The sequence below is a fragment of the Ipomoea triloba genome, chromosome 6 (genome assembly GCF_003576645.1).
Source record: "Ipomoea triloba cultivar NCNSP0323 chromosome 6, ASM357664v1".
NCBI classification, from domain to species: Eukaryota; Viridiplantae; Streptophyta; class Magnoliopsida; order Solanales; family Convolvulaceae; genus Ipomoea; species Ipomoea triloba.
The window spans coordinates 8,734,709-8,747,181 of record NC_044921.1 but is presented as its reverse complement, the minus strand read 5'-3'; the positions used below and the strand labels follow the sequence as shown (position 1 = coordinate 8,747,181).

Sequence of the window (12,473 nt, the reverse complement as noted above, 5' to 3'; positions counted from 1 at the left end):
AAAAAAAAAAAAAAAAAAAAACACTATATTCTTCGCATGAACCAAGCTATATAAACACCTGTCGTGTGCGATTCGTTCCACCAAGCAACCAACGCAATCCCCATAGTATCATTACTCACCACTGCAAACTCCGCTCTGAATGCTCCGGCAAGCTAGCGCCGCTTCAGCTTCATACATGGATTCCAATTACTACAGCAGCAAGCGCAGCGGCGGCGGCGGGGGAGGATTTATTAAGGGGAAGTTGAGGTCACTCTATAAGGCCTCCAGCAACAAGGTGAAGCCTAGCCTCAGCCCAAGCGCGGCGGCCACGGATCAAGGCGGTTGCATGACGATGATGATGATGAACAACCCGCAGAAGAGTAATATGAATATGATTACTGCTACTCAATATTATAATAAGGTCCCGTCTACTACTACTTCAACCGCGGCCGTCTCGTCTGTTGAGACGGTGATCGTGAATCAGGATCATCTTCCCAAGCACATCACTGGTGGCGATTCTTTCAACGCCGCCGCCGCCGACAAAATAGACGCCATCTACGGTGGTCTGCAGGTTGATGAGAATGTGGACCTCAAAGCTGCCAATTATATATCGTCGGTTCTGGAGAGGTTTAGACTTGAATATTTAAACTGAAGATTACTTTTGCCCTCTCCGATCCAATTAAATACTTCGTACATACGTTCCTACCTATATTTATATATATGCATTACATATATATAAAGACCATGCATGCATGCATGGTATAGTAGTTAACTAGGGATATATCATATATGTCAATGTTTGGTCGAGCAACAGCCAACAGCTAGTCCAATCACTGTACGTGCTTGTCTTTGTAAATTAAATCAAATTTCCCATTATTATTAAGCTAACTATATGATATGATTTGGTATCTTTAAATTATCCAATATATATAATTGTGTAGCTCTATGGCAAATCTCCTATATCAACAAGGTTTTAGGAAGATTTCCAATGAATGAATGTTCAAGTGTTGATTCTATTGGGAGGAGGAATAAATTCTAATTGAACCTGCCGGGGATCAAAATTATTAAACCTTATAAATTAAGGAAAGTATAAATGGATAAAGCTATAGGAAAAACAACTGATAAAGATTTTGGAGACCCAAATGTTGTATTGATCAGCAGGGGCGGAGCCAGAAAACTCGAGTTGGGAGGGCCAATATGCTAGAGAAAATTTACCGTGTTAGTCGACATTATAATTAACCGTACTATATTATTATATATACTACTATACATTATTAATTGTAATTATTATTGATAAGAGTTAATTCTAGAAAAGGTCTTTCGACTATTGACTTTTACCAATTTTTATCCTCGACTTTTAATTTTATCAAATTTGGTCCCTTAACTATTGATTTTGTACCAATTTTGGTCCTTCTGTTAAATCTATGTTAAATAGGTGTTAAAATTAAGGGCAAAAATGTAAAACCAAATATTTTAACCTTTTTTCTTCACTTTGTTTCATAGACGACAGATGATATGTCTTGTAGAGGAATGGAACATGTCTTGTACGTCTAACTTAGACATAAGGTATTTATATAAATAGAATCTACCCAATTAGTCTAAATTCGTGGCGGGTCACAAGACTAAGTTCAAGCACATGTGGTCGGCCATGAGATTAAGTCAAGGCTCATCATTCTAAGTCCAAAAACGGGTTCCGGGCTCTCTATAGGCCACTCGAGTCATCTTCTTGGACCCCGAGCGATGGGCTCTTAGACCTCCGGTCCTTATTATTGGATCATTTCCAATATATCCATCAGAACCAATGCTCAACGAACAATTTTGAAAGAGAATGGATAAAGAATATTTCATATATGCTTCAACTATTGACTTCCTAAGCACATTCAAGTCTATACTATACTGAACATTGCCTTTACTATCAAGATGTTTAATCGGTATCAATGTATATCAAAGTACAGGCCACTAGAGAGTTGTAAAGAATGTCATGAGGTATCTTTAGAGTACTATCTTGTGTTTAGACAAATGAGCATCTTGGACATTGGCTATTATTATGTAAATCTTGTTGATGACACTTATTTTATACTATATTTCACCACATTCTTAACATCTTTTTATGCACATTCCAAGGTGTTTATTTGAGTTTTTGAACTAAAAGATGTTTTTTATGCTCAGTTGTGCCCAAATGAACTTTTGAGAGAGGAAAATGCAAAAGGAAGCAAAACTTGATCAAAATGGAACAAAAATGCATGAAAAAAAAGCATATAGAAGCAAACCTGGAAAAAGTCGTGCAAAAAGGAACAAAGCTAGAAATCATGGCATGGAGACAAACTCATCCACGCACGGGCAGTCGCACGCCTGTGCATTATGCACATAAGGAGACTGCCTCCCGCATAGGCACTCTGTGCTTATGCCCTACCCGTGCACCCGCACAAGCAATCGCACGCTAGTGCGGGGCCAATGCGCTGAAACCCTGATTTCACAAAAAAAAAATAGATTTTTTCCAATTTTGGCTAGAGAGTGCAGCATGTGAGCAATAGCCGTAGAGGCCGTTTTCAAGATTAGGTTATTCCAATTTTTCCTGATTGTTGTTTTACATTATTCACTTATATTTTGTGATTATTAGCTTAGATTATCTTTATATTGTGTTTATTAGTTTATCTTGTGAATCTTTACTTTATTGAAGGTTTATTTCTTTATCTATTTCATATATTTATTGTTGAATGTTGTTTATGATGAATGTTCTTGTGTTTTTTACCCTTATTATGAGTGAGTAGTTTAGTGTAGGAGTTGGATTCAGAGCCGGATTTTAGGGCGTGCAAGATGTGCAACCGCACAGGACCCCAAAATTTTGGGGGCCCCTAGTCCAGCCCTGCCGCAATAGTTAGCATATGTATTTGTGATTATATTAGCTCAAAATTAGGTTTTCATGATTGATCTAAATTCTACTACGTATTATTCAAAAAGAAATTCTACTCCGTAATATTCACGCGAATCACTTTTCTTCAATTTGCAGTTTATAGGGCCTCACTTATTTACTAGCACAGGGCCACACAAATAAAAAAATCGGCCATGGTTGGATTGCTATGTATATTGAATTTTATGCCTACTTGATGCCTATTGCATAAAAGGGTTTGAAACCCAACCTAGACTTATTGTCCTTGTGAGCTGTTTTGTATTCTTGTGTTGATGGGTTTGCGCACAACCTTCTCAATACTTATCTAGTATGAGATTTGGCAAATGTTCGAACATGGAGTCCATGGGTTAGCATGCCCCTAGACTTGTCTTTCAACCGTCAAATTCTCTTAAATTAGACCACATCTCACGACCTTCAAGTTCACTTATGAGAGTAACGAATATTAAAGGTCAAGATTGCATGAGCCTAATGAGGGGAATTGGTAGCATCACGAGAGTGGGACAGCCCCATGTTCTGATTCGGCCTAACATTGAATCAAGAGAGTGGCATGTTAATTAGAACACCAAATTGGTGTTGGCAATCTTTGAACCCAAAGTCAATTTTCATGTCCTTAATCCTGTATAGTGGCATAGAATCAATATATACTCATTCCAATCCTCAGTCTGCTTTTATTTCATTACTTTTCACCATTACCATGTTATTGTCTATCTATTTTCTTAGCTTCCAATGGTTGATTTATTATTATTGTGTCTAGACAGTCTAGTAATTTCATTCTTTACTTAAAACTCCAATGTCTGAGGATGATCTTAAACAAATTTATTTTTGTTTGTTCTACAATCTAGTATATTGCACTACGACAAAAAATTGGAGTCGCCGCTGCTAGGGATTGATAATTTTAAGATAGCCCTTGAAATTTTTCTAGCAAAAGGTTCTGAAGAATTTAGGGAGACTATAATTTAAGTGTTTGTTTTCTTTTCTTTTGTTTCTTTTTTCATTTCTGTTTATGTGCTGAGCTACTGACGGGTCTCTTGCAAGGAAGTGTTAGCCTGTCTTAATTTCAAGAGAAATTTTCAACAAATTGTATAATAATAACAAACAAAAATAATTCAAACATAGACCACGGTTTGGCTAATCACCGGATGCATAATAAAAAGTCGAAAACATAAATAAATTAAGCATAAGTGTCACCAATCTAAAATAATACTCTGTATTAGCCCTAATTAAATTTAAGTTTACACTAATTCAACAAATTCTATAATAATAATAACAAACAAAAATAATTTAAACATAGACCACAGAGTGGCTAATCACCATATGCATAATAAAAAGCCAAATCATAAATAGGCATAGACCACAGTGTGGCTAATCACCGGATGCAGAATATAAAGCCAAAGCATAAATAAACATAGGACCACGTCGGTAAACAAACCCCGAATCTAACTAATCACTTACAAGTTTTATTTGTAAATTAATATAGTAAATTGATATTATTTCATAACAATACTATTTCAAACAATATCAAAATAATTTACAATTCAATAAAATACAAAAATATACCATAAATTCAACAATAATATTTCAAATACAAACACATTCAATTATATTAACTTATAATGCGGAATAACATCTTAAGAAACTTTTTTTCCTCTCTAGCTGCGACTAGGGTTTTTCCTTCCTCTAGGGTTTTCCAGGTTTTCTTCGTTGTTTTCTTGGATTTCCTCTGGCGTTCTGTCCGGCTATCTCATGTTCGTTTGACTTACTAGTGTTCTACGAAGGTCTGTGTTGTGCTGTGGTTTTCGTTACCCCTCTGCATGGCGACGCCGACAGCAAATTCTGGGGTCGCGGGTATCACGACACGCTGGGCCGACATGGCTCTTGAGGATGAAGAGGAGGCATTCGAACCAGTGCAGTTGGAGAATTTGGACCCGCCGGCTGTTGTGGCCGAGACTTGGCCGGTTGTGGGGCGCTTTCTGACGGAGAAGATGGTGAAATTGGAGTACATGAGACAGGTGTTAGCGTCGGTGTGGAAGCCGGTCAAGGGCGTTCAGATCACGGAGCTGCATCCGAATTTGTTTATGTTCGTTTTCTTTCATGCATCAGATATGGAGTACGTGCTAGACGAAGGTCCATGGTCTTTTGATAATTGTACACTTGTCTGCCGACAAGTTAAGGACGGAGTCTTGCCTGTGGAGGTTCCGTTGGATTCAGTAGACATGTGGATTCAGCTGCATGATGTTCCCATAGGCTATACATCCAGTATAATCCTTGAGCAAATTGGGAATCATCTTGGCAGGTTTGTAAAAGGTGATGATCGGTTCTCGGATGCACCATGGTTGGATTTCTACCGTATTCGGGTAGCCTTGCCTGTCAATAAACCTATCAAACGGCGAATGAAGTTGCTCAAACGCGATGGAACCTGGTGCTGGATCACGTTTAAGTACGAGAGATTGCACAGCTTTTGCTTCTTTTGCGGGATGATGGGGCACACCTATAAGTTCTGTCTGAAAGCAAGGGAAGCAGCAATTCTGGTCAATCAATTCCCTTTCGGGCCGGAACTGCGTGCGGGGCAGCGTAGGGGTCCAAGGGCTGTAGGTAATAGCTGGCTGGTTCCGGTTGGCGGGTCGCCGCGGGCGGAATCTGTTGTTGAGGCGTCGGCTGGTGTTCGAAACAATGCTGTTTTGGCTGTTGTTGCGACGGGGAGACGTGAAGGGGAGACGGGTGTGGTGGCGGTCTCCAAGAGGCGGAGGGAAGGGTCGGGTGGAGGGGCTCGGTGCCAGGGCAGTGATGTTGTCATGTCCGATGTGCCAAAAAACTTGCATGTGGCGGGTTCTGGTCACCAGACCCGCCCTTCATCATGAGCACTCTGAGCTGGAACTGTCGTGGCTTGGGCAATCCACGAATAGTTCGTGAAGTGATGGACCTGGTGTCCCGTAAGAAGCCCGATTTTATTTTTCTCATGGAAACCAAGGTTGGCCGAGATCACGCAGAGCGCCTACGTGTCAGGCTTGGTTTCGAAGGTTTATTCTATGTTGATAGTATTGGTTTGAGTGGAGGATTGGCTCTGTTCTGGAGGAAGAATAATACAGCGAGATTATTAAGCTTTTCGACAAATCATGTAGATGTGGAGGTTTCTATCACTGGAGTGGGGGTTTGGAGGATGACTTTTACGGCTTCCCTGAGTGAAGTCGGAGGAATGCGTCGTGGGATCTTTTACGTACTCTTGCATGTCAGTCCCCGCTCCCTTGGGTGGTCGTTGGCGATTTCAACGATCTTCTATTCCAGCATGAGAAACGTGGAGGTAACCCTCACCCTGATAATCTGCTTCGGGGTTTCGGGGAGGCTGTTGAGGATTGTGGTTTTTCCCAGTTACCATTGCATGGCTATCAATTTATGTGGGAGAGAGGCAGAGAGACTTTAGATTGGATGGAGGAAAAGTTGGATAAGGTTCTTGCAGGAGCATATTGGTGTCATATTCTCCCGGAGGCAACCGTGTCTAATATTACTACTCGTAATTCTGACCATTCAGCTCTCTTTTTGGGGGTCAAAGGATAGAGGCAGGCACAACGACACTCACGCAGGCATTTTAAGTTTGAGATGGCCTGGGTTTATGATGAAGGGTGTCGAAGGCAGGTGGAGGAGGCGTGGCATGAAGGGAGGGATGCTGGGCTTTTGAATTGTTTACGACTCTGTGGTGATAGACTTCTCAACTGGGGTGGTGATCATTTTCACCAATTTGGTGAAAAGATTAACACTCTAAGGAAGCAACAGTTACTGTTTAAGGGTCAGTTGGATCCCCATTCTCTTGATGAGTACCAGCGTATTGAGACTGAGCTGTGCCGGTTGGAGACTCAAGAAGATGCTTTCTGGAGACAGAGAGCGAAACAGCATTGGCTACGTGGGGCAGATGCCAATACTAAATTTTTCCACAGGTACGCTTCTGCTCGTAAAAAGAAGAACACGATATCTAGATTAAAGAATGATTTTGATGTGTGGGTTGAGGGTGATGATTTGAATGCTGTTGTTGTTGACTATTTTCGTAATATTTTTGCTTCAAATATCTCCTCTTCCAATGTGGATTTGTTTGTTGCCTCTATTGTCCCACGTGTCACTACTGAACAAAATGTTAGCCTCTTAAAACCCTTTTGTCAAGAAGAGGTACAATATGCTCTGTCATCCATGTTCCCAGACAAAGCACCTGGTCCGGATGGCATGAACCCGGGGTTCTATCAACATTATTGGGAGGTGGTAGGTACTGATGTGACCTCGTTTGTGTTGAAATGTTTGAATGAGTGTTCTTTTCCAGCCGGCCTGAATGATACTAATGTTGTTCTTATCCCTAAGAAGAACAGTCCTGAGAAGTTGTCTGACCTTCGGCCCATTTCTCTCTGCAATGTGGTTTACAAGATAATGGCCAAGATGATTACAAACAGAATGAAGCCTCTGTTGGGAGAAGTGATTTCTAACTCTCAGAGTGCTTTTATTCCTAATAGGCTCATCACAGATAATAATCTCATTGCTGCGGAGGTAGGCCATTATCTGAATAAGAAACAATGTGGTGCTGTTGGATGGGGTGCCCTCAAATTGGACATGGCAAAAGCATATGATCGTGTGGAGTGGTCCTTCCTGCGTAAAATGATGTTGGCTATTGGCTTTTCTGTGGAATGGGTAGATTTGGTGATGTTGTGTGTCACCACCGTGTCCTATAACTTTCTGGTAAATGGCACAAATGCTGGTCAGGTTATTCCCACGTGAGGCATTCGTCAGGGTGATCCCCTTTCACCTTATTTATTCATTATCTGTGCTAAGGGACTTTCCTTACTTCTCCAGCAGGCTGAAGCTAGGGGTGATTTTCATGGATGTAGGGTAGCAAGAGGAGCCCCTCCGGTGTCTCATTTGTTTTTTGCAGATGATAGTCTCTTGTTTTTCAAAGCAAATGCTCAGGAAGCAGGAGCTATCAAGCAGTGCCTCTTTGATTATGGAAATATGTCTGGGCAGGCAGTAAACTTTCACAAGTCAAGTGTGTGTTTCAGTAGGAACACATCTGAGGAGGACAGAGATGTGGTGGCTACGGTTTTGGGTGTGGTTCAAGCCCCTAATTTTGGGAAATATCTGGGTCTCCCATCCTTTATAGGAAAAGAGAAAAGAGCTATATTTTCTTATATAGAGGATAAAATAAAGCACAGAATTGGATCGTGGAGTAAGAAATTAATCTCACAGGCAGGAAAGGAGATTCTCCTTAAGACTGCGTTTTCTATGAGCGTTTTCCTACTTCCTGACTCACTTTGTTTATCCATTGAGAGGGCCATGAATCATTATTGGTGGGGAACTGGAACTGACAGAAGAGTACACTGGAAGGCGTGGGACAGATTGTGTATTCCTAAAAAGTTTGGTGGTTTGGGCTTCAAGGATCTAAGAGCTTTTAATCTGGCAATGTTGGGTAAGCAGGCTTGGAGATTTCTTACAAGACCCCACTCTCTAGTGGCTCGCATTTATAAGGCTAGGTATTTCCCTAAGTCCTCTTTTACTGATGCCACCCTAGGGAATTGCCCAAGCTACTGCTGGAGAAGTATCATGGCTGCCCATGAGTTGATCTGCAGTGGAGTGCGTAGAAGGGTGGGAAATGGTGGAACAACTTTAATCTGGGGTCATCCATGGCTCCCTAATGAATCAGTTCCAATGATACAGACTGCTATGCCCCAAGCTCTAGAGGGTTCTTTGGTTTCAGGTTTGATTGACACAGCAACTGGTACATGGGATCATTCGATTATTCAAGATATATTTGATCAGTGTGACGTAAATCGTATTTTGAGGGTACCAGTTGCAATTGAGTATGAGGATTCGTGGTTTTGGTTAGGGGACCCCAGGGGCATTTATAATGTTAAAGATGGTTACAAACGAATTGTTGGAGAATTTGTGCATACCCCGGGCACTTTTGATAAATGGCTACATCTCTGGAAAATCAAATGCCCTGCGAAGTGGAAAGTTTTTGTTTGGAGAGCACTCTCTAACGTCTTTCCTACTACAACTAACTTGATCTTAAAAAGAGTAGAAATTGATCCAGCATGCCCTATATGTGGTACCTTGCATGAAAACACAATGCACTCACTTCTATTGTGTGATTTTTCATCACTAGTATGGCATGAGTCTTCCTTGCATGTTCCTAGTGTGGGAGGGGATGATTTTGGTGAGTGGTTTGCTAATGCGTTAGGCATGTTAACAGAGGATGATCTTCTTATTGTTGTAGCCCTACTTACTATCTGTGGAGGGCGAGGAATATGGCGCTATGGGAAGGCTCACTTCCGCTCCCCAAGTCCGTATGCCGATCGGCTCGTGCTGCGGTCCAGGCGTGGCGTCAGGTGCACCCAGCAGCAAACGGTCAGCCTTCGGCCCAAGCTGTGACGAACCATCCAAAGCACAATGCGGAGCTGCTTTGCTACGTCGACGCGGGCTTCCATCAGCAGACAAAGGAGGCCACGGTCGGTGCGGTGTTGATGCATCATGGCAGCTTCGTTGCAGCTTTCAACAGCAGGCTCTCGAACTGTTACTCACCACTTATGGCGGAATCGTTAGCTTGCAAAGAAGCCTTGTCATGAATCAAGGGTCGGGGGGTATCCTCGGTGCATATCTACACGGATTGTTCCACTCTCAAGAGCTTGTTAACTGCAACTACTATCAGTCTTTTATCTTATGTTAGCTTTTCAATTGACGCTTCTAGGACTATTATGTCTTCTTTTATTCGTTGTTCGGTTAGTTTAATTCCAAGGACTGCTAATCGAGGGGCTCACACTCTTGCGGCGTTAGCTTTCTCGCAATCTTCTGCTTTGTATTGGGATTCTATCCCCCCTGACTCTATTTCTGAGTTGATTTAATCTATTCGCCAAGTTGGCTTTCAAAAAAATATTAACTTATAATGCTTAAATTTCTCAATAATTCCTAAAACTTAAACTACATTAACATTAATTTCTAAAATTAAAAATAAATTCTAAAATACCCAATTGTTCTTAAAATTCAAAATATAATAACAATAATTCCTAAATTTCAAAGTATATTAACATTAATTCTTAAAATTTGAAATAAATTAACAATAATTTTTAAAATATAATATGATTCTTAAATTTGGAATATATTAATCTATAATGTCTAAAATACACAATAATTTCTTAAAATTTGAAATTATAATGTCTAAAATACACAATAATTTCTTAAAATTTGAAATTATTAATTTATAAGGCCTAAAATACATAATAATTCCTGAAATTATTAATTTATAAGGCCTAAAATACATAATAATTCCTAAAATTCGAAATATATTATAAATAATTCTTAAAATACACAATAACTTTAAAAATTCGTAATATATTAACAAATAATTCTAAATATATTAAAAAATTAATTTTATTAACATTAATTCTTAAATTTGGAATATATTAATCTAAATGTCTAAAATACACAATAATTTCTTAAAATTTGAAATTATTAATTTATAAGGCCTAAAATACATAATAATTCCTAAAATTCGAAATATATTATAAATAATTCTTAAAATACACAATAACTTTAAAAATCTATTATATATTAACAAATAATTCTAAATATATTAAAAAAAAATAATTTTTACCGGTGGAGGCCGTTGGCACCGGTTGGATGCGGCAGGATGGCGGAGGCGGAGCTGCGCTGTCGCGGTGGCGGTGGCAGAGGGCGGCGTGCGGTGCGATGGGTGCAGATCTGTCGCGTTTGGCTGCGACGGGAATGGCTTCGTTCGGGTGTGGTAGCTGTGGTGGATGTGCAAAGAAGAATAAGGAGGTTTTGTGCGGTGGTTTTGATGTTTACAGATTTGAAAGTAAATTAACAGACCTGTAAGGTTTATGAATACCCTACCGATACGACCGACGTTGTAGGATTTTTAAAAAAAAATTTTTAACGAAAACGGCGACATATTGATCTTAAAAAAATAATAATAAATATGACGTCGATTGTGAAAACACCGACGTCTTATATAATATATTTCTTTTTTATTTTTTTAAATATACCATACGACGTCGTATGATATATTTAACAATAAATTAAAAATTTATATTCTATACAACGTCGGTTCGAAAGATTTATTTTTTAATTTTTTAAATTGTATACGTCGTTGTGGTTCGATCTCGAACCGACGTCGTATGTTTTTCGTAATTTTTAAAAAAAAATTTAGCATCCGGTTTTTTATTAAAACCGACGTCGTATCCCTTTTTTATCAAAATAATTTTTGACGTCGGTTTTTCAGACATTAAATGTGTTTTCTGTAGTAGTGAATAAAGGACCTCCGGTGAAATTAACTGTAATATGTTAATGGTAGGTATGTAATTTTTGGATCAAGATACACAATGTAAAATGACCTTGGTGCATTTGTATAACAATTACTTTAATATATGATCAAATTAGACCTACTAATATATGAAAAGTTGGATGAAGAAAAGATTCCATATAATTAGGTGGCATAGCATAGCATCACCCGTGGAAAAATGGGGTGTGAGATCTGATGGCCGGTAAGGCGGTAAGGCAAGGTGGCACTATTTTCCAACAAAATAACCAAGATCGACTATGTCACAGCACCATTACAATACGATGCTTAAATTCTTATCCACTCTAAATCCCTCCTCGATCACCGTCCACGGCAACATATAATATTCTGTGCATAAACTAAGCTATATAAACACCTCGCACCTGCAACTCCCTCCACCAAGCTAATTAAACAATCCAATCCCCATAGTATCATATATAACCCACCACTGCAAGTTCCACTCTTCTGATCTGAATGCTACGGCAAGTTAGCGCTTCCACCCGCAGCAGCAAGCGCAGAGGTCGCGAAGGATTTAAGGGAATGCTCCGCCCATTCTATAGACCCTCCAGCAACAAGGTGAAGCCTAGCACAAGCCCGGCGACTCATACGAATATGATTACTGCTACTCGGTATTATAATAAGGTCCCGTCTATTACTACTTCAACCGCCGCCTCGTCTGTTGGGACGGTGATCGTGAATCAGGATCATCTTCCCAAGCACATCACTGCCACAACCGGTGGTGTCGATTCTTACAACAACGCCGCCAGAATGGAGGTTGATGAGAGTGTTGATCTCAAATTAAAGCTGCGAATTATATCTCCTCGGTTCTGGAGAGGTTACGACTTCAATATTTAGACTGAAGATCGATTACTACTAATTAATTTATGTCTAGATGCATTAGATAATAAAGCACATGCATACACGCTATAGTAGTTTTTTTTTTTGGAAACACACGGTATAGTAGTTAACTACGGATACATGTAAGACTGTACACACTAATATAATTAGGCCCGGTTCTATGCCCCGACATATAAAAATGAAAAAACTATTTATATAATATTTATAAATACTATTTTCTTTAAACTATATCAATTTCAAAATTTTCTAAAATAATTTGAATACGATGAAACATAATAATTCAAATTGTAATTATGTGGGAAATAGGAATAAAATAAAATTCAAATTCCATTATTTAGAAGTGATATAAAAACAAAAATACACTTATGTAATGATGATGATGGTAATGGTAATGGTAGTGAT

General features: G+C 39.4%; 1 protein-coding gene across 1 annotated transcript; it reads left to right on the top strand.

Moving 5' to 3' along the window:
* Positions 1–4,758: 4,758 nt before the first annotated feature.
* Positions 4,759–5,748, top strand: LOC116023439. The gene has a single exon (XM_031264441.1). It carries the CDS (start codon positions 4,759–4,761, stop codon positions 5,746–5,748), a length of 990 nt encoding a protein of 329 aa, XP_031120301.1.
* The last annotated feature ends 6,725 nt before the right edge of the window (positions 5,749–12,473 follow it).

Bases quoted from the DNA above. Each gene is read 5' to 3' on its own strand.
- LOC116023439 (XM_031264441.1), top strand. From the start codon at position 4,759: ATGGCTCTTGAGGATGAAGAGGAGGCATTCGAACCAGTGCAGTTGGAG.